Here is a 23,069-nt window from a genome sequence, read left to right as displayed (position 1 = left end):
CAAAATAACTAAAGTTTACTCTTTTGGGTTTCTTGTTCCTATGTAGACAGAGTGGGGGGCCTATTGTTTGTATGTGCCCAGGGACCCATTATCTCATAATCCGTCCATGCCATTGGCTAGCTGATTTGTGTACAACGCGCAGAAATATTGTTACCCTAAGAAAGTGTATGTCATGCTGACTGTAGACAAGCAAGAGGCCGTAAGTAAAACATGACTTGATGTGCATATTCTGAATGTGCTGTGATGTCCAGAGTGCTTCTAAAACCTGAATTGAGAAACATCGCACCTTGACACCCACTGAATATTACTCCTTATCGTGACGTGATGGTTTATTGCAGCTCCTGTCCGTAGAGAAAGCAAGGGATTCTTTCTGGTATGATGTTTAGGATTCGTGATAAATTGAATCTTGAAAGAAGCACTTACTTTTGAATTCTCAGACTGATATGAAATCCTGACATTTACCCAAGTTCATAATTCGATGAGTTTTTTTTCTTGTCTAACTCGATTGTAACTGCCCTCAAAATGTCATGTTTGGACAGTTGAGAACGATAAACACACCAAAGAACCAGTGATGTTCGGAAGTAGGAGTTACAAAGGCAATATTTTTAACGTGTGTTGAGAGTGTTTCTGTGGCCGTGCATGGACAGAAACGTCAGAATGCCTTCGACAGGCTGAGGATAGGTCCACATCAACACATTGGGAGTTTTTAACTGGACGCTTTCTTGTTACGATCTGTGGAATCATGTGATCATGAGAGATCCTGTCACCTGGTCGTGAAATGTGAGCAGCGAGGCCTCTCTGGTGGGGGTCATCAGATCTGGTGGGATATACAGAGAGGTTTATGTCAGCGTTTTCCACTCCAGCTGTGTGAAATGGAGCTACCCAGATCCTCTGCCAGCCGGACGGGAGAGCTGGCATGAAAAGGAATCTTTTAGGAATGGCTGACGTGTCTGCAGGCTTTCGCGGAGCTGTCGTGTCACGTCACGTCACAAGTGTGCCTCGGAGGAATGCCTCGCACTTACTCAAGCACACTCTGCACACAGTCGGCAAGATCTTTCAAAGACTGCAGTTTCCTAGAGTCATCATTTTAGCACGGCTGTTTAAACGTAGGCAAACAAACCTCGTTTTTTTACATTTCCTGAATCCCAGAATTGATGAGGATTCTGGCATTTATCACAGAGAAACAGAAGTCTTAACAGTACCATTTGGCTTTGCATAATTAAAAGTTTATAATGCCATCATCATTAATCTTTCTTCATTAACCGGCGTCGACTGTTAGAGCCTCTATTTGTGGTTAAATGAAATGCACTGTAGGAAAAAAAACTTCACTAATAGATCTCAGATGTTGTGCTTAATTATTTATGTTTTCCATCCTCAAACTGTCAAGATGTGATTCATTTCTTGAACTTCATATATTGTTTTGGGGCTAGCATTATATGTATATATATATATATATATATATATATATATATATATATATATATTAAAGGAACAGTAGATGTTTTACCTTTGTCAGCTAAAGAAAAACACCCTTAGGGCCTTTGTCCATGTCGCATTTTTCACTGGCAGAAAACCGCTGGGGAGCACTTCATCAAAAAAGTGCCACTGTCTCCTTTTCAGGCAACCAATCATATATGAGGTGGAGTGGGACTCGTCACCCTGGTAACCAAACATATGGAGGAGAAGCTTGTTCTGACTGTACTGAGCTGTAACTACCTTCTGCACCACTACTTCTCCACCTCAGCCTTTCTCTCTTTCCTATATTTGTCCCTCAAGTGTTTCCACTTTGATTGTCAACGTTCACCCATAATCTGATTGTGTGACATCTGACTTGACGCTACGTTAACACCAGCACAGTTAACAAGTTACAACGTGTGCACAGTGATAAAAACGCAAGGCAACATTAAGCGTCTGCCTGGTCTGCTCCTACAAATGGGCTTTTCTCTCTTTGGTGCGATCGTTTCTGTCGACCCAGGATAGACAAACACGGCCAGATCAAGCTCCAACTCCCTCCATATCTACTAAATGATTGGGTTCTTGAAAAGGATTAACAACAACGCCACCAGTGCCATTTTTTTCTGCAAAAAGACAATCTGCAGTCCTTTTTCTCTCTGCAGCCTTATCCTTACTTTGTTTTTCCTATGATGGTCCGTGCGTCTGTCCAAACACTCGCTGCTTCTTCCCCTTTCCACGTCCCAATATGATGTTGCCACAGTTGCAACAAGCTTAAAAGTAGACTTTTTTAATGATATATATCTTTATGACTGCAACACGTGACCGTTATTTACACTATGACCTCAGTAATCTGGTTAAAGCAGGAAATCTCAGAGGGAAGTGAGGCAACAGTTCTTTAATAACATACATACTAAATATGAACAAACTTCTGTTTAATAACAGTAACACAACCGAGGGGATTTCCCTGTACACATGCAGAGCTTCGCCTTGTGATTCCGATGCTCACACACTCCACTGTAGGTCATAATAATAATTTTAGGCTCAGTCTAGTTCCTGTCTTGTCTGAAACCTTTAATACAGTTCACAGTTAGTGCTGACTGGTTCTCAGAACGTCTGAGGCCTGCTGGTTTAAAAAGGTTGTTGCAGAGACGGTAAAGACGTTAAAGGTGCAGTAATGGCCAGGTTGCTACTGTTATTGTTTCACCCTCACCCTGCTTTGTTGCAAAGGTTAAGGTCCTCCACTTCCTCACATCTGACCTGGTGTTATGTGTGATCAAAGAACATGTGTGTGAATATCAAACTATAAAAAACATTACACCAGTCCTTCAGAGAGCTCTGACGGCTGCATCCAGGTGGAGAAAGGTTGCGTAAAGCCAGAATAAACACAAATATCTCCGTCAAGACGTGCGTGTTTTATCTGCCGATAAAGGAGGGATACCGCATACACACGCTTTTACGGCTTCAAAGGGAACTTTCCTCACTTTGTTGACCGACTGATATGAAAACTCTGCGTGTGCAGGTTTCACAGTGTTGATTCATTCCTCTTCAACACAGACGGCTCCTATCTTGACCTTTGAAGCCAAATATGGATATCTTTGTGTGTGTGTGTGTGTGTGTGTGTGTGTGTGTGTGTGTGTGTGTGTGTGTGTGTGTGTGTGTGTGTGTGTGTGTGTGTGTGTGTGTGTGTGTGTGTGTGTGTGTGTGTGTGTGTGTGTGTGTGTGTGTGTGTGTGTGTGTGTGTGTGTGTGTGTGTGTGTGTGTGTGTGTGTGAGAAATATGCACATTAAAAAGGGACGTAGCCACAATTTGACCTCGTGGAGGAACATTGCACAATTCCAATTTAAATGTGTCTGGTTTTTATTAATTTTCTGTCAAGTTAAGCAATGCATAAATTATTTGATTGAAATGTATTTTAATCAAATCAAATGAATTGTATTATGTGATATCTCTATTTCTATCTTTGCTCTTTTTTTATTCATAACTCATCGCCTCCTTCTACTCTGCTCTATTTTTGTACAGTAAGGGACTGTACAAAAATGATTGAAGGTTGGGAGGAGGACGTATTTAACACTCCTAATATACAAAAATAGGCTTTACGATGTGGCTATTTTATAGACTATATATTTATTGAATTACCAGAAAAATTGTCCAATAGAAGTGGAATTAGCAAGTCCCAAAATGATGGTAAACATAGCAAAATGCAAAATATATCTCTCCCCCCTAATAATTTCCGTACAGTCCCTAAAGCAATTAGAAGCTGACTGTATAACTTTGCATTAACCTCCATACTTGTTTAAACACTAAATTCTGTACTCCCAGCTCGGGTGATAATCTGTCAATAATTGCGAACCATTTCTCTTTGATGTGAGGGGAAATGAGGAGGCAGCGAGAACACACAGTTGTGCATAAGATATATGAACAAAACCATCAATTCCTGAGGTGTGGAAATGTTTACTGCTGCTCGAGGCCTCACCGTTTTAACAGCTCGTCTCCTCCTGAGCTGAAACAACCACGGTGAGCCTCACGAGCTGAGATCAGACTTCCACTCCCTCGTAAATCTGCTGTTGGCCCCGCGTGTCAGACGCGACCTAATTTGCATTCAGAATTTGAATGTGTTGTTTATGCAGCTAGGGCGGCTGAAAGTAAAGCAGGTTACGCTCATGCAGGAGTTGAATTAGAAGGGCATCCCAGCAGCCTTCAATCAGGAAGATGGCTGATGAATTAAATATAGAGCCGATGAATAAAACCCCCCACACAGGGATGATCAGGGCTATAGCTGCCACGGAGAACACAGAGGTCATGTCCTCTGTATTTCCACTTTACCTCATGATCATCACGACAAAAGCTAAAATGATTGCGGCTTTTAGCTGTAAAATCTCATTGTATATGAAAGCCCTTTCACACAATGCAATGCAACCCTGAATGTATTACCCTGAGATGTGCGTGAGCTCCCTAGTACAAATTCAGTGTAATCTCCAACTGAGCCCATGTGAGAATTTACAGCGAATGCAGGCGTGTGTTGATGACTTTTCCGTCATGCGGCCCGCGCAAAACCGGGTAGAAAACAAACACCCGAGAGTGAAGAAGAAGCGTGACAAAGACGGCATCGGCAATGTTTAACTGCTGCAGAGACAACGAGATATTGTTCATCAAAGATTCATGGAAAAATAATAATTTCCTGCTTCCTTCACGCTCGACCCAGGCGCCACCCCCTCGCCTAAACCAAACAACTATAAACACATATATATGTATTTCACTTAGTGAGAACATGTGTTACATGGACAATCTCCTGTTTTGTGCTACATGTGGGGAACTTGGAACCTGATTGTTCACACATTGATGGTCCGGCGATCATATGAGGAAACCTCTTTATAAATCCTAATAAACCTTCAAACGCATAGATCTGTGGCTTTAACTGAAGTCCCTGGATCATAGTTTATCGCCTGTCTGCGTCCTCTGGTGATGACAAAACACACCGTGGCTCATTAAGTCTTGTGCAGAAACTGTGGACAGGTAGCTGAGGGTTAGATAAGCAGACGTTAACCCCCCACGTGGTGCATTCACAGGCACTTCTGTTCAGCTTTGTCTGTGAGGTTACATAACAGCAACAGACACAAAAAAAGCTGCATGTCTGCCAACAGGCTTTTGTTTAAACACGTGCTGAAGAGCCAGCTCAGGTTGACTCTCACTTTTCAGCCTAATCTCCCCTGGAAGAGAAACGCCACATGATAAACAAAACTCTTTCTGCTCTGTCATCCTTTTCATATCAACTTTCCTTTAGCCGTTCTCAACATGGGGCTTCTTTAACAAGCTCAGTATCAGCCACTTGACTAATTGAGGCTTATAAATGCCATAACAGCTCAGAGTGAGAAACCCAGATTACTTAAGTGGTTTCTTCTGCTCAACAATGTTGTTTTCCTGCTCCTGCCTACCGTAATGGGAGTGTAAGGAGCTAATGTTAGTCCCGACATGCAGGCAGGAGGCGGTCACCGCTGCACACAGACCAACCTTTTAGCTGTTGCTGGCTTGCTACTGTGGTAAACACTCAATAAGTCTTTGCAGTGTACGCCAAGTCTTTTATACTTTTACCCTGAGTCACCCCTCTTGCTTGCTGTACTGCAGTAACCTCTGATGGAGATGCAGAAGAGGGGCAGAGGGTGGGATGGATTTCCAAGCATGAATTGGGTAATCCACTGGGCAGAAATTACCCCACTTTATGGAGAACATTAAGACCCGGGCAGACTCTGCCAGACCCCGTTTAGCTTCTCCAAGAACACAGTCAATTGCACATGTTTTTTTAAGCAAACGGGAAGGCAGCCAGTTTCAGGTCCAAGCAAACACACATCTTTTTAGCAGCCTAGGAAGAACCACTGCCTCTATTCCAAGAACCAGACCGTGTGCAAAAAAAAAAAAGACCAATTGCAAAACACTCCATCCTTGTATTGTAAAACTTCTCCTCTCTTTGAAAGTTTTCGTTCAGTGCCAAAATAATGCATGAGTGGGTGAAACTAAAGCCCCTTTCAAATACCGCACTGCAAACCTGAAATTATCTAGTCATTTACCTGGCAGGGCTGTAAGAACGCAAATGTCAGATTCAAGCGGACCGGGCATCAAACGGAGTTTACTCTCCCAGCTCCCTAGGTCAAAGACCATGTGAGAATACCGCGGCCAACAACGGAAGAAAACAAACCTCCAAAGGTGAAGAGATTCAGGAACTTCTGGTTATTAAGGGCAAATTTGGATTTGTCAATTTCAGCATTGAAACTGTCAGACAAATACAAGGAACGACAAGAGACTGTTCTTGCAAATTGTGACCCAGCTCCGTCGGTGCAGTGTCACCGGCGCCATGTCCACCCTCTTGCACGCTCTACCAAGGCACCACCCACACCAAAAACCAGAGTGTTTCCACTAACAGAGAACGCACCTGATAAGCAGAATCTCCTGTGTGCTGCATGTGTGAAAGAGACCTGATTCTCTTTCCTAGTCTGGGATTCATATGTGAAAACTGTTTTAAAGTAATGGATTCAAAATGCAGTCTGAGTGCAGGGTTTGCTTTGAAGCCTCTGTCAGTGAATCTGCAGCACAGTCCTCACAGTATCCACTCACAAAGTTGAGTTGACGTCATCAAGTGCCGCACGAAGGTGCCAGGGCTGCAAATTTTCAATGAGGGAATGAAACAGCACATTGTGAAATAGCAGACATCTGTGTGAGAGGCTCAAGCAAAAGTGTTTTTTCTATCAAAGGAACATAGTGGAGTAAGACGAATTTGCCTCTTGAGTATAAAGTTATCTAAATGGAAACCTCACTAAAGTGCAAGCACCTCAAAATTGATCTTAAATGCAGTACTTAAGTAAATGCACTTAGTTACATTCCACCACTGACCACAGACTGGTGGAAAACATGCATAAAGGACAGAATAAGTCTGTGAGAGAGCCCTTAATAACTTGCTTTTCTCACCGTGGGAAAACCCTCGAGCCACCCTACAGTCTGTGAGTCTGCAGGGTCGGACACAGGGACTGGGCCAGCCTTTTAAAGAGCATCTTACTGCTCAAAACAGACACTGCAAAGGAGGCGTCACCCTGAAGTTTGTCAGGGGGATGTTTGTGTTATTCATTAAGAAGGATGATCCACACAGTTCTTCTACGATTGTGACTCAGCATCACTCTCTGATGCTACAGGAGCTGCAAATGTAGTGAATCAAGTAATAGCTGCAAGCTTACATAAGGATGGCTGGTCTGAATTTTCCTACATGTTGCTGCTGCTGACGCAGGAGAGATAGTAAAATAAGGTGCGTTTCCACTACGCTTGAATACCCGGAATGAGTTATGCATGTGAGTTGCTCGAGCGGCCATTTGAGCGCCCGTATGTTGGTCCTGTGGGAGAGCAGGGCCAAAAAGCGTCCGCTCAAACCCCTAAGAGAAGCCTGGTTGCTGATTGGATGTAGCTCTCAGTGAGATGTGACGTGTGGTAGTACAGCATGGCGAAGTAGAGTAGATTTCATTTTTTTGTAATGGAAACACGACATATGAACTGCCATTTCAGAGGGCAGGCCCTGAAACTTTCCGAGCTGCCACATTTTACCCTAATGGAAATACGCCTATACACTGCTTCAGCATGTCTGATCTATCCGTCACTGCGGCATCACCCGGAAATCTGAATCTAAGGGCGCTTTCACACCAGCCTTTTTGAGTTCAGTTGAATCGAAGTTGAGTGCGCTCCCTCATTTGCTATGGTTTGTTTGTGCAGGTGGGACTGCAGCTATCGCACTTGGGGGTGCACCAGAAGGGGTCCAAATAAGCGGACCAAGACCTTGTAGAAACAAACAAAACAAACTCTGGTACGTTTCTTTGTGGTGAGAACGTGATCGGACCTGGGTCCACTCGGCACTAACTGCAAAAAGCACTCTGCATTTTTGGACCAACCCAGCTTCTGTAGGCAGCTACAGAGGGACGTTTGACCTGTGCCTCAGAGCTTTACGATACCACTGTGAATACATGATGATTCATGATTAGGTCCCTCCCCTGTCACCACAACAACAACACGCCGGCATGAGTCAACACGGACAAACCTGGAGTAGTAAAAACCGAGGACCAATGCCAAAATCAACCCCCGCTGTTGTCTCTCCATTGTGACATCACTTGTGGTGGGTGTGTTATCTGATGTCACTCTGTGTACAATCTCAGCGTTCTGACCAATCAGAGAGCAGTTCAGGATCTAGGTTAGTGCGCCCGCCCCAAACTCATCTGACCAATGAGGAAAGGGCTCCCCCCCCTTTTTTGTCAGCTACATTTTGCTACATTTTGGTTCACTTCAGCACGTCATCAACGGACTCAGACCAGATCAAATGAAAAGGTGTGAAAGCGAAGAAGACCAGCTAAAACAAAAATGTCATTTTGGACATCTGGTGCACACCAGGGAAGTGGACTAGAATCAGGTGTGAAGCGCCCTCAATGACAACACAATAACCCGATAAGGACGATCACCACAGGATAAAACATATTCCTCCCAACATGTAATTTAGTGTTTATTCAGGCATAAAATTATTTTTTCATTGTTAAATGAAGACTGAATTTGAAAGATTAATGTCGAATGAAGCACACATTTTGACACGATTCAAATAATCCCCGCCTGAACTAATTCTAATTAACTTCTTTGCTTCTTAATTATTAAAATGTAGTTGGGACATTGTGAGTTACACTCTTGACCTTCTCTCTATTTCTCTTTCTCACACATTCGTCCTGTAAAAGCAGCTCAACTCTCATCGGAAACAAAGATTAGGTGGATGATAAATAACTTCCAGTGATTGTTTAAGGAGAAAAGGCCAGAACAGAGCATACTGTGGTGATAACGGAGCCTGATAATGATATATATTGCCACATTACGCCGTTTAAACCCTCTGACTTTAGAGGGGAGCCAATTGGGTACTGAGGTGTGATAAGGCAGTTACATCCACATTTCTACATTTTGGTTTAAAAGTCTACTCCGTACACTGTAGCAGTGTGGAAGTATCCTGGGCCAAGATGCTGCTTCCCACGTGTGAAAACCTACTGCTCATATTCGGCTAGATTAACAGGCAGAGAGATATCTCACTCATGAATGTAACAATATAAATGCTTCTCTATGCTGAATGTCTTTTCTCTAAACTCCAGACAATGTCAGGTTTGTGAATGGCAGGAAAATGAATCTCTCTGTACTCCTTTTTACCCATTAAATGTTACATATGTCAGGTCTTATCGTCTTCATCTTCAGAGGTTTGGCAGGAAAACGAGTAAACACACGCTGTCGCTATGCAGATAAAACCTGTCTTTGTGCTGTTTCGTGCCACTTGAAACGCAGGAATGTTTGATTGCTTGAAAAAGATGTGTGTGTCTGTGTGTTTTAAAGGGAGTGGGGCTGTTCAGCTCGCCGACTCGCCGCCTCTGGGTAAGGTTCATGGGTTTGACATGGACAGTTATACACAGGGTTCACAGCAGGGTGATCAGAGTGCACAGTTTCATCAGAAAATGAAGCGTTAGCAAACGATTAAGGAATGAGGTTGTGAATATTTGCTGATTTTCTTCGGTTTATATGATTGTAAATGTAGCATTTTGGAGAAGGGCTTGGTTATCAATGTACTGACCAACGTATGTCCATAGAAGAGAGCATCAAAAACTGTCAAGTATGGAAAGCTTGGTCAGGTTGTCAGTCTTGTAACTCATTCTCTGATCCAAGGAAAAAGGCAATATTACACACATGCATGGAAAGATCGATTTGAAAATCCATTTTTAAACCCAGACCTTGTAGTTTGTTTGAAATCTACTTGACGGTAGGACACTTGAAAGCTGCTTTGATCAGACGCGAAGCAGAATGCTCCCTTTTCATTCCGGCTCCTACAGTATATCAGTCAATGTGCAGAGCGGACACAGATGCAGCAATCTTTTCAGCGTCAAGTCTATATTTTCAAAAGCCGATACTGAAACTCAACCCGAGACTCAAGGATCGCTGATTACCATCTGTGCTTTGCAGTGTTAATTGGTGTGAAAACAACACTCCTTGTATATGCAGACGCGTGCAGACACATGTTTACAGTATATAAGTCACTCATCCACATTCACCCAACACTGTCCTGCAGGTAGCTTCATGTCACGAGGCTGCTCCCCCTTCTTGAACGCAGTTGTGGTTTGCATCTCTCTCTCTCTCTCTCTCTCTCTCTCTCTCTCCCACCCACTGCTGGCACTATAAATCTGCAGCTTTGTCACCGTGACAAAGGGAGCAGGGACAGCGTGGCCGGTGCAATCTTGTTGTCCTGGTACAGACTGAAACACACAGAGACACAGAGAACACTCTGAGCTGCAGTGCTGAATTAGAAAGACACAACATACGCAGAAACCAAGCATTTCATCAAATCTTTTGTCAAGGCCTCACAATGCTTATCGTGTCCCAGTTACGATTGAGAAAAGTGCAGGGTTTGGTAAAGGTTGAGTCTCTGTTGAAGAGTTTGCTGCCAGTGAGACTAATTTAATTTTATCCGAGTCTCTTTTATTAAAATGGGTGATATTTTTACAGCACAAAAGGATATAAAATGTTCTGATTTATCAGCAGAATAACTTCCCCAGTGTTTTTGACTGCCTTCATGTTGTGTCCTGTTTTCTGTTTGTTCTCTCCTCTTTGTGTCCATCTGCTCTCACTGTCCTACATTCCTCTTAGTGGGGAGCTTTAACTGCTCTGTGAGAAAATGAACAAGTGAGACGTGATGGGAGGGGGGGGGCTGATATGTCCAATATCAGCTCCTGAGTCTGTGCGACCTTGTGTGTCCTTTTTAAACAAGGTCGATCCTGGCAGCAGTTTGATTTAGATAATGTGAGATATGAAGGGCATTCATTTGTGGAAAATGCTCCAGACCAGTTAACTCGATTTTGTGTGACGATTTAAAATCTATCGAGCAGACATACGCTGTCATCCAACTATGAATGTAGACGGATGAGTTGCACATTTCCTGTCCCCCCGGCTTGACTTGTCACTACTGCTGCCATCATGTTATTCTTCGAGCTGAGCGGACGTGCACACATTATCCGAGACGCCGACCCGATTGTGTGCTGCACGCGTCACATCCTGAGGGAGACAGAAAGAGGGAGGTGTGTAGCTGGTGAAGGTCAGCAGACGGTCAGTGGCTCACGGCCTCCTGCGCTGACCGGACAGGAACAAGGAGAGCGAAGCAGCTCATCGAGCAGCAGCAGCGGGAGGTCTGGGTGGTTGTTCAGTGTATTCACTGTGAAGTGTGGTTTGCCTTGGTGTCTGCTCATTAGCTCATTTGTGTAGCAGATGAGTGTTTTATGTATGAAGAAGTGTGAGTACATATCAGCCGAATATTTTTTTAAATGACATAGCAAAGGGCATTTCTGGTGTTTCCATTAAAGCGTGTTAACTGGTGACTGTCAGGCGGATGCGTTGTGCAACCACGGATGTATTCGGCTAAAAAGTCACCACTTAACACAGTCACACGTTGAACCGTAACACTGGGAATCTGCTTAGGAAGAAACAAGCTGCAGGCCACATTTTGGCAAGGGAGGTGATGATGAACTGTTGTGCAGTAACTATGCAACAATTTAAAAAACAAAAACATGTCTTTGAAGTTTGTTTATTGTCCCAACGAATGAATATTTGACACACTGATGATGGATAAATCCTAACCTCCATGCTTTCAGAACAAAAAATGTGCAGCAATCATGTTATTAGTGGTTTCGTAGTAACTGCACTTTGGCATTGTAGGGCAATATAATATCCAGTTTGCTGCATTGTTGTCCTGTGCAGCTGGTCAGCTTCAGTGGATTTGCCCGAGCAACGAGAGACACATGAAAATGTCATTTTCTGGTGGGAAATGTCCCCTTTCTGTGTTTAACGTATGTGCTTTGTTTTGCTCACACGTTAAATGTTTTCCTTCAAAAAAAAGAGAAAATGAATCTTGCGAGTCACGTTTTTTGATTGTGTGTGTGGGAAATCTCCTCTCTCAAGTTTGTATTGTGTGAGAGTCGTTTTGCCACTGACCTGAATTGTTGAGAAGAAGAAGAAGAGATTAAATATTTCAGAGGGATCTGACCTTCCAGCCTTATCATTCATTCATTCATTCATCTTCAACCGCTTGTCCCTGTCGGGGTCGCGGGGGGGCTGGAGCCGATCCCAGCTGACATCGGGCGTGAGGCAGGGTACACATAGTGTCGAATAATACATTTCCTGATTAATAATCGTGAAAAACAGCGACAATTATCGTGTTGTCGGAATCTCACATTGTGACGGATCTTCATCTGCAGGTTAAGTCCATACCGAATATGTTACGATCCACTAGAGTTAGGAGTGATGCGAGCCGAATAAATCCCTGTTTTTGTTGACTTTGCTGCCATCTTTACTCTAAGGGAGCCGGGAGGGATAATCGAGGGAATGTCAGCTCTTCTTTGTTTGGGAGGGTTTTTACCTTTTGTAGTGTGTAAGAACAAAATGTTCTCAATAAATAACAATCTTTAAATTCAGAAATTTGGACTTATCGTCCCATTTATTGTTTCCTTATTAAGTCTATACAGTTTCACTATTCTAAGACTGCTGAGACTATAGCACCCTCTCCTAGTTTTATTTGAATTAAGGCGGGGCATCCTTGCCCTTTTTCACCCATCCACATTGTGCATCTAGAAATGATTTAGCATTTTCCACAACATTTCGGGGCGGCTCTTTGATATCGCTCCTCTTTGATGCCTGTGAAATCTCTGAGAGAGAAAGCACAAAGCAACAGAGACAGAAGTCTGCGCTCATTTAAATACAGTGCAGACACCTAGCAAGTGTCTAGTACAGAGTGATGCAGATTACTTTGGGTGTAGCCTGTACAAAATCAGGTTGCTAAATACGAATGTGGTTGGAAGTATCAGCTCACCAGGGAGGCATGAGGTGTAGGAAGAAGGCTCGGTGGAGACGGGGATGCTGACTTCTGGGAGACAAAGCTCTTTGTCGCCGTAAAGCTTGGACCCACACAGTCTCAGACAAAGACACTCTTTCATATAGGATGCTTCTGCAGGAAGAATCAGACTGAAAGAGCCGCCGTGCTGGAGTCTAGTCCTCTGCTAATGCGCCCTCTGTCTGTTCATCACGCAACTTTTTTTCATCTTTAGATCATTCGCTGGCCTCGTGCCAAACGTAAAAGATCCCACTCTGATTCTGGGCAATAAACTGTCACTGACAACAGAGATTTGCACTTTCCTCTACTTGGATATGGTGAGTGCAAGTGTGGTATTCCACTCTGCACAGACAGAAGGGAGTGGCTGTCAACAGTATAAACGTTCATTTTCAGTTCTACCCTCAAGGATATAAATGCACCATACAATTCAACAATCCAACCACAAACTGCAGATTTCCACACCTCTCTAAAACAGTTCGACTAAAACTTAACATCAGTGTTGGGATCTAGGATTTAGTGCAGGACTGTTGTATTACTCTGCATTACTTGTAGCTTGGTGTACTTAATAAACTGAACATCTAAGAGTATGTCATGCAATATTTTTTCAGTTTCACAAGGAAGCTACTGTATGCCGTCATGTAAGCGTGTCGTTAAAAAAAGAAAAGTGAGTGCTGCCAGGCAAGAAGTGAGACGGTGAAACTCACAGTCATCAGTCTGTGTTTCTTTATGAGACTAAAGGCAGGTCCTGAATGTATTGAAAATACAGATTATGAGATTTTGCCACATGTAACCTACACAATCTGAGTTCAGACGGACAAATCAGAATGAAATTTACCTTGTTTGGGACCTTTTTCTTTGTCAGTAACAAACTCTTGCAACACCTGCCAACACACCTAAGATAACGGCAGCTAATGTTCGCAAACGCCTTAGATAACTGATTTTGATGATGCTAAATATGGCTGTGAGCTGTGTAAATGTCAGCAACAGAAAATAAATCATGCACATATAACTTTTCGTCCACCCACATGATGTTTACAGCACTTTCAAACGAGGCTGCACCCATTTAGGAGACCGGAAGTGTAAACCATCTCGTTCCATTGATGCTGCCTGAAATGCATCTCTTTAGTGTAGAGATTCTTTGGTGACCCTGCCGGTGAAATATACTTTATTAAAATATTCTAGGTCTTGTTTTAAAATCCATGACCGTAACGTGCAGTGTTCCTTTTTTGAGTCTGGTTGGGGACCTTTGATGCATGTCATTCCCTGTCTCTCGTGTTATTTTCCCTTATTACCATATCTCTAGTAAAGGCAGTAAATGAAAAATGAAAGAACAGCCTGATAGATTTTGATGCTGTTACGAGCCCTCTGCTTTCTTTTGGTCCCTAAGTGGGACATTTCTTTCTTCTACTGATATATGTGGCATACCAGTGGATTGTGGGTAATATGCTGTGCTGATCAATAAGGATTATCTGAAAGAATCTGACACAAAGTGAAGACGCTAATTTTTAATTTTTTATTTATGCAGTTTAAAATTACAGGTACAACACACATCAATAAACAGCATTCCTGTATATGTGCCAGTTTAGCCATCTTGGCTCATTTTCAACTGCAGTCCCTTGGCAGATGCAATGACAGCTCCAAAAGACACATGACACATTTTGTCCCTGTGCTAATTAAAACATATGATATAAGGAGGAGCATTTGTCCTTAACAAATCAAAATAAAGAGAGGTGTGGGGTGGTTTGAGGTAATTGGAGGTTAGTGTGACAGCCTACGAGATCCAGTTTTACTCGGCTCAGGTTTGACAAACATCAGAATAGAAGTTGTTTTGACATGAACACACGATCCCTTAAATCCTTCTCCACACCCTTAACCCAACTCCCTTCCAGCAGCCAATCGCAGCAGAGCATCCGGTGTGCTGTTTACGAGTCTCACGCTACCACGACCAAGTAACAGACCCCGTTAAACCCCTGGGATGTGAGGCGCTGGGACAAGGGACCGAGTGTTTCTCAACATCTAAAGCAAATAAACACCAGCCTGGGCCCTGACGCCAGAGGGATACTGACATGATTTCTCTGAGAGCATACTGAAGCAAAGGAATCCCCTCCTTCTGTCAGCCAGTCGGAGGATCGTGTAGCATCTCTGTAATACCAGTAATCAGATTATCATGTCGTCGAGTGCAGTGAGATTATATATCATGCCTGCTCTGCTGCCTCCCTCGTGTGTAAAGAGAGCTTTACAGCTGCACTACAGGCTGAGCAATCAACAGGCCACAACAAACATGCTTGTGGAACATTTCTTTCTCTTGAGGCCCGTGACATAATCGGCGGTCTGAAAACTCATAATGAGGATATTTATAGCAGCTTTCGTGGTCACTGTGATTGCTGTTTGTGTTCTGTTTGGTTCGGTTAACAAACCTCCTCCTGTTGGGCCGGACACAGAGAGAGCGTCTTTTGACTCCATTCATCGCCGAGTGTGAGATGATGAAGTCATGAAGCGTGGTACAAGTGGAGCTCTGTAGAACATATCAATGGTTAGCATTTAGAAGTAATAAGTAGCAATTGAGGTGGAGCGAGAAGCCCAAATAATAGTCGTTCAGTCGCTACCCCATCATCAAGCACGCTTTCCGATCTCAGCTGCTCATAGCATCATATCGTTTCTTTGTGGCCTGGAGGCATATGTTCATTGTAACACTGATTTAGAGTTTTCAACATCACTACCAAGATCAATATATATCTATAGAGCTAATAGAGTATTGTAGGGATGACATATTTTTGTAGGCTGACCCTGAAGTTAGCATCACCCTGGTTCCCTCTACAAAGAGCGAATGGGATTTTAGATAAATGCAGCAAAGGAGCTCTAAGTTTATGATACTCACTACATCACGGTTGCATGACTGCAACATCACCACCACAAGCTTCAACCTGATTTTCCCGTTCGTTTTGATGACTTTTTATATCCCGGCGACCTCTGAAGGTTGAACAAAAAGTGCAAGAGGACGTCCTCTGATGTCTTGTTTTGTCCGGACTCAAACATATTCAGTTTACTGTCAAAGGGGAGTAAAGCAATCAGGAAATATTCACACATGTGAGCTGGAATGAAAGTACGTTTTCAAGAAAAACACATCTCTAAGGGATTAATCGATTATCAAAATAGTTGGAGATTAATTTAATAGTTTACAACTAATCGAGTAACCTTTGCAGTTATTGAATTTACCAACGTATTTTATGTCTTTGAACAAAATGTGAAAATCTCTTAAGCTTATGTTAACTGCAAACCTTATTTTAGGCATCTGAACCCCTCACCTGGTAGAGCAGGCAGTCCACGTACAGTAGGATGAGTCCTTACTGCAGCGACCTGGGGTTCGTATCCGCCCCATGACCCTTTGCTGCAAATCATCCTCTGTCTCTCCCCCTTCCCTGTCTTCCTTCAGCTGTATCTATCATAACGACTGAAAGCCCTTAATAAAACAAAATAAGCATTGCCTTTGAGATTAGGGTACCGGAAGTGGAAAAATGCAAACTCATTTCCGGGGTTCAGGGTTCATTCTTGCGGCACGCTATTACTCTATTACTCTATACTTTATTGATCCTTTCCAGGAAACCTGAAAGAGGCCAGTGGCCTGGAGTTTGTGATGTGAGGAAAGCTGTCATAACTAGATCTTGGAGATCCTGGGCCGGCTACTAAATTGAGTGTTGAGTGAAACTGCTTCCTCCGGAAATGACACTGGTTCTCCAGTAATATCACAAGATACAGGATTAGCAGGAACAGAAGGTTGGGGTTTTAGCAATGAACTGAGGTTAGATCAGGTGAAGGTGTACCCAGCCGAGGCAGCAATATCCTGTGATGAGCAGTACTGAGCTCTGCCGATGTTGCATAAACACTCATGAAGCCCCTGGGCTGTCTGCGTCTACTGCCTCTTCACTCCACTACATTCTGCCTCCTTTTTTTTTTCTTTGTAATTTTTGAATCTCTGGTGCCACCTCCTCCATCTTGTGGCCTGTGTCTCATCTCTCTAAATCCCTCATCCCACAATCCCCTCACTTCTCCGTCTAGGTCTCCTGCTAATCCTTCTCTTCCCTCTTTACAGATGCTGCTGCTCATCCTACCCCCTCCCCACCCGCCCCCCTTTGCTCTTCATCTTGTTATATCTGGCTGACAACATTTAGTACAATGAATTTACTTTACTTTGTCCACACTGACTCCTTCTCATGCATTCTTGGATGGGTGGAAAACTGAATCGGGCGGTGTTTCAATAGGAAGTGTGCCTCCGTAGACAGTAGATTCAACATTTTATTAATGGAGCTGCCACTGTCAGATCTCTGTGAATGGATTATATGGAGCTTTTAGCAGATATTATAGTCACGGCAGGGGTGGTGTCATTATTTCAGACATGCAAGGGCTCTCTGATGCTGCTCTGTTTTTACACTACAGCTGTGAGAGTTACAATGAGAATACATATTGGACTTCATTCGACTGCATTCATCAGATGAAGACAAATGCGACTCCAAACGACCATATCTGGATGTGTAAATAGGCAACTGTGTGTTAAGGAGTTTACATGATATGAGTTTTCCCCAAAGTGGCAAATAAATCAGTTATTGCAGGTTTAACACTGCCTTTGTTGTAGGAAATTAGGACAGCAATGAATGTGTAATCAAGATTTTGCCGTTACAGTGCAAGATTAATGCTAATTTCGACACGTGTTTCTGTCTGCCCCGCCCCCCCTGCAGGTGAGCCAAGGTAATGTCCCAGGTGTGGAAAGTGCCTCTCTGGCCATGGACACGGAGGAGGGCGTGGAGGTGGTGTGGAACGAGGTGCTCTTCTCTGACAAGAAGGTCTTCAAAGCACAGGAGGTATCGTGGAACTCTCATTTAAAATATATTGTGGTTTAAGACTGATTCAAATTTGGTAACTAATGATTAGATGATTTATTCTTGTTATTTTCAAGCTAAATTAGTGGGCCTGTCTCTTATCTTTGTTTCGTCCCTGAAACATTTCTAATTTAGAGTTACGAAATATCATGTTTTTCCAACAGAGCTCCCACCAGGACCTTGAGTTGGAGGTCTTAATGTACAGTATTTTCCACTTATCTTGTTGAATAGTTTGGTCTATAAAATCTGGAAAAAAATGTTCATCACAAGTTCTGAGAGTCCAAGTCGACACTTTAAAATAACTTATTTTGTTCAACTAAGAGTCAAAAATACTCTAAAGTCTTTAGCTTATGAACCTAAAATAGATCATCTGAGAAGTTTGAAATTGTGAATTTTTTGCCTTTTTGCTTTACAAATAACTGATCGTTTCTGCCGATGAATTCACTGATCCTGTAATAAACCCATTGTTTTATCTTTATTGGTAAAGGCTAAGGGATTGAAGGACCTTACTTGGTCCACGATGTCATGTGACGATGTGAACCTCCTCTGATGTATGTTTTCAGGAGAAGATCAAGGAGATGTTTGAGAACCTGATGCAGGTCGAACACCCCAACATTGTCAAGTTCCACAAATATTGGCTGGACATGAAGGAGAGCCAGGCGCGGGTAGGATTTATTTTATTCTCTCCGGCCTTTCTTTCCTACACACACACACACACACACACACACACACTTATGAATCCACATGACTCCACGTGTGGCCCACAGGTTATATTCATCACAGAATACATGTCGTCGGGCAGCCTGAAGCAGTTTCTGAAGAAAACCAAGAAGAACCACAAGACTATGAATGTGAAGGTCAGTGTTTTCTGCTCACATTCTGTGTTTGCGTGCCCGCCCAGTCTGTCCCCTGGTGGTGGCTCAGAGTACTGCAGTCCAATCATGATTCAGATCCATATTTCCCACAGGATCAGAGATGATGTAACAGGACACCCTGGCGGCTCAGTCTGCTCAGACAGACACTCACCGGCCACTTTATTGGGTACACGTTTCTGGCATTGATTCAACAAGATGCTGAAAACATTCTTCAGAGATTTGTGTCCATATTGACGTTTCTGCAGATTTGTCGGCTGCACGTGTATGATATCTCTTGCTCTCCAGTAGGCAGTTTGTTTTTGGCGCCATCGGGCAAATTATCTTTCAAGAGCAATCTTTCACCATATCGTAATTGAAGTTTGCCGATAGAAAACTACAGTAGACTTCTGCAGCTCCTCATGGCTTTGTTTTCAGGCTTTAGAAAATCTAAACTGTGACGGGAGACTTTGGCCAATCACAAGGTCATTTCAGAGAGAGAGAGAGCTGCAGGAAGAGGTCTCACTCTACTTCAAATTCTTGCGTTTTTTTTTTTTTTTTTTTTTTGCTTTTTACCTACTTTCAAGGCTTCTAACCAAAAACCAATTCAACCTATTTGAGACAAGGGAACCGTAAGTGCAAAATGCTAAGTAATTTAAAGTGTAATTCCAGAATAAAAGCATCCAATGCTCTTTTTTTTGGCTTGAATATACATCAAATAAGCCATTGAGACCGTTTTTTTCTCTGGGTTCGCTTACGTTGTTGGTGCTTCATTTATCATGCTACTGCAGAGGTTTGGTGTTATTTTGAGCAATATTAGTGGTTAAAAAAGCAGTTTTGCATGGTTTAGCGCCCCAAGCTACTCAGTGCTAGCGACTGTCCGGGATATATCTGTTAATAGGTGATAAATGAAAAAAGCTGTCTCGATGGTTTATTTGATGCATATTCATGCCGGAAAAATAACAAGGGATGCTTTAACACCGGAATTACACTTTAAGGGTTTTAGGACTCATTCCTGCAGCACTCTATTACACCAACAACACCACTATGTGAAATGCTGATACAAGGCTGCGTTCATGTAGTTTACACCAAATTCATCATCAGACCAGGCAACGTTTTCACAATCTTCTATTGTCCAATTTTGGAGAGCCCATGCCTCACTTTCCTATTCCCAGCGGACAGGAGTAGCCTTCAGGTTTGACGTGTTGTGCATTCAGAGATGCTCTTCTGCAAACCTCGTCTGTAATGATAGGTTTTTTAGTTACTTTAGCCTTTCCATCCGCTTCTCTGCCATCAGCAAGGCATTTTCACCCAGAGAGCTGCGGCTCACTGGTAGTTTTCTCTTTTTCAGACCATTCTCTGTTAACCCTAGAGACGGTTGTGTGTGAAAATCCCAGTAGATGAATACTTTCTGAAACACAACAACCATGCCACGTTCAAAGTCACTTAAACTGCAAGTTACACACGTTTAAATGAATCCTGGATGACGTTCAAACCTTAGCTGCCACGTGATTGTTTGATTAGATATTTGCGTTTAACGAGCAGTTGAACGACCTAATAAATAAAGTGGCCGGTGAGTTTGTCTCTCGGGTTTGTAACCTGCATCTCATCCTCTCTCTTTTCCATCTTCTGTCCTCTACATCTGCTGTGTTTCAATCTATAATAAAGCCATATATTACAAAAAAACAAAAGCTGTAGTAACAGGTGCTATATTTGGTCTTCTTCACATATATTCTTGAGAATGAGGGGGGGAGGATTCATGTTGCTCTGTTACACTATATTTTAGGCCTGGAAGAGATGGTGCACCCAGATTCTCTCTGCCCTCAGGTACTGACTGATTTCTTCCCCAGGATTTTAACATGAGAGATTTTTATTATCACAGCCATCACAATAACCACACGCTTTATTGTTTACTGGCAGTTATCTGCACTCTTGTGACCCACCTATAATCCATGGCAACCTGACATGCGACACCATCTTCATTCAGCACAACGGCCTCATCAAGATCGGCTCAGGTCTGCTCCCCGCAGGGCTTTTTATGTTACTACAACCACCATTAGCGACCCATGTTGTAATCTTAGACTGTGGTTTGCTTGAAATTCATCTCTGCAGTTTTGCTAAACAGTTTACATATCTCAATTACTCTTCATTTCCCTTCCACAGTGTGGCATCGGCTGTTTGTTAATGGTAAGAAATAGACACTTTTGTAGCAGATATGTTTTTCATTTGTGTCATATCTATCAGTTTATTTCATCTAATGTATCTAAACATTTTTTTGTCTTCCCTAACCAGTGTTTCCAGATGCCAGCGTCCAAGGTAAAGCGAGGCAACATCGTGATGAGCAGAGGAATCTTCATTTTTTTGCCCCAGAATATGGATGTGAGTGTGATGGAGCGGCATTCAAATCTATGTTTATTCATTCTTTGGTCATTCAACTCCTTAGCCTAAAGTGATTTCAAGGTTCCCATGTTGTAAAAAAAAAAGTATAATTTCCATGACCTTATAAAGCCGCTTGAGATAGCTATATAAATAATGTGAAAGTATCCAAACGCTCAATCCACAGAGAAATGCACACAGCCCGTATTCATGTCTGTCAATGAGCCGTCAGGTCTTCTGTACTTTTGTGATGTCACAAGATAAAAGTGTCATTGTGATTTAAATCTCTTTTCCGAACGTGACATGGCCAAGAGGGCAGCAAAAACATTGTTAGAACAATAAACATAAACAATACAAACAGACAAATACAACACCCAGCTACACGACTTTTTCACAGGTCATCTGTGTCATTTTGCTGTCAGGGTATAGTGACGGTTTCAGCAAATATATTATATATACAGATTATATATATATAAACATTTTCAGGGCAGTACGGTGAAGGCATTAAAACGGCTTTTTTATCCACTAATACTGCTCAGAATAACACCAAACCTCTGCAGTAGCAAGAGAAGAGTGCCGGAGTGTTTTAAAGACTTACCTATTCACCCCGATACCAGCTCCTCTCGTAGTAAGGTTCAATCAAGACGATTACCAAATGCAATCCAAAAGAAAGGAGCACATTGATGATTTATTTTATGTGTAAGGACTTTTATCATGCTTTTGAGTGCCGAAAAAGACCTACATGCTTTCTACATGTTTATTTTGGATTAGGCTTTTCCGTAATGTTATCTATGTGTCTCGTTTGCTTCATCTTTGCTTCATCATTTCTGTTTCTAGCTGAAGAAGATGATTATGCCATAGACATTTTCTCCTTTGGCATCTGTGCTCTAGAGGTGAGATCACACAGGTGTGTGTGTGTGTGTGTGTGTGTGTGTGTGTGTGTGTGTGTGTGTGTGTGTGTGTGTGTGTGTGTGTGTGTGTGTGTGTGTGTGTGTGTGTGTGTGTGTGTGTGTGTGTGTGTGTGTGTGTGTGTCTGTGTCTGTGTCTGTGTCTGTGTCTGTGTCTGTGTGTGTGTGTGTGTGTGTGTGTGTGTGTGTGTGTGTGTCTGTGTGTGTGTGTGTGTGTGTGTCTGTTGATATGTGATTTTTCTAACAAATAATTTGCACCCCTAGATGGCAGTGCTGGAAATCCAGGCTAACGGAGATACTGCTGTGTCTAAGGAGGCCATCATCAATGCAGGTCAATCCCTGGAAGACCATCTCATGAGAGTGAGTCTCAAAGCTACTTACTGTCCTTTAATATGAAGCAGTGCAGCCAAGGAAACATGGAGAAGGACACACTACACTAGTAACTCTCGCCTACATATACCACCTTGCTTCTAGGGTTATTTACCACCTGCAGAGACTTTTTACAGCTTTAGAGTGAATGTTTCAATAAAACATGTCAGGAGATCCAGAACACAGCGTGATGCTCGGTGAACTGGGTCATACTGTACAGTCATGCCGTTATGTTTTGGACTCAGTGTCTCGTGGCTCTCTGCAGGAGTTCACTCAGTCCTGTTTGCGTCACGACGCCAAGTTTCGTCCTACGGCTCACGACCTTCTGTTCCACCGAGTCTTGTTCGAGGTCCACTCCCTCAAACTGCTCGCCGCCCACTGCCTCATCAACAACCAGTGTGAGTTTCTCACCTCCACACGCCAAGCTTACCACACCAATGTCTCCTCTTCTAAGGCACGTGGCGATTATTTACTTGTTCCCACAGGCAGCAGATCAATTTGATCAATTTGAAGTCTTTGCCTTGCAGCATTTAGAACTGAGCTAAAAGTACAGCTGAGGTCAAAATCGCACTGTTTTTCTTTTTTTCCCTTTTAGCAGCTGCCTTTACAAAGTACATACTCTTGCATGTAACATATATAATACAATAAGGACATACTACTTCCTCAACATTGCGCTTCGAATGTTGACCATTTTGCTCATTTATACTGTGCAAAGGATTGTGGGTCAGAATAGTGAGAAAAACATGCTGTCTTTCATACTGCAAAATCTGACCGGATGCAGTGGGACATCTTGGTATTTTTGGCACACTGCATTTGA

General features: G+C 42.8%; 1 protein-coding gene across 2 annotated transcripts in view; it reads left to right on the top strand.

Moving 5' to 3' along the window:
• LOC310963043 (nuclear receptor-binding protein 2-like) overlaps nt 1–23,069 on the top strand; it is a 37,264-nt gene that overhangs the window by 8,867 nt on the left and 5,328 nt on the right. For both annotated transcript variants that reach the window (XM_083935690.1, XM_083935689.1), the window contains exons 2-11: nt 17,608–17,730; nt 18,312–18,413; nt 18,516–18,605; nt 20,386–20,426; nt 20,520–20,614; nt 20,763–20,786; nt 20,892–20,978; nt 21,813–21,868; nt 22,148–22,243; nt 22,518–22,650. In XM_083935690.1, the coding sequence (XP_083791816.1) occupies nt 17,608–17,730; nt 18,312–18,413; nt 18,516–18,605; nt 20,386–20,426; nt 20,520–20,614; nt 20,763–20,786; nt 20,892–20,978; nt 21,813–21,868; nt 22,148–22,243; nt 22,518–22,650 (847 nt within the window). The remainder of the gene's footprint in view (nt 1–17,607; nt 17,731–18,311; nt 18,414–18,515; nt 18,606–20,385; nt 20,427–20,519; nt 20,615–20,762; nt 20,787–20,891; nt 20,979–21,812; nt 21,869–22,147; nt 22,244–22,517; nt 22,651–23,069) is intronic.

Source organism: Echiichthys vipera, assembly GCF_963691815.1.
Source record: "Echiichthys vipera genome assembly, chromosome: 21".
Lineage (NCBI taxonomy): Eukaryota > Metazoa > Chordata > Actinopteri > Perciformes > Trachinidae > Echiichthys > Echiichthys vipera.
This window is presented reverse-complemented; position numbering and strand designations above follow the sequence as displayed.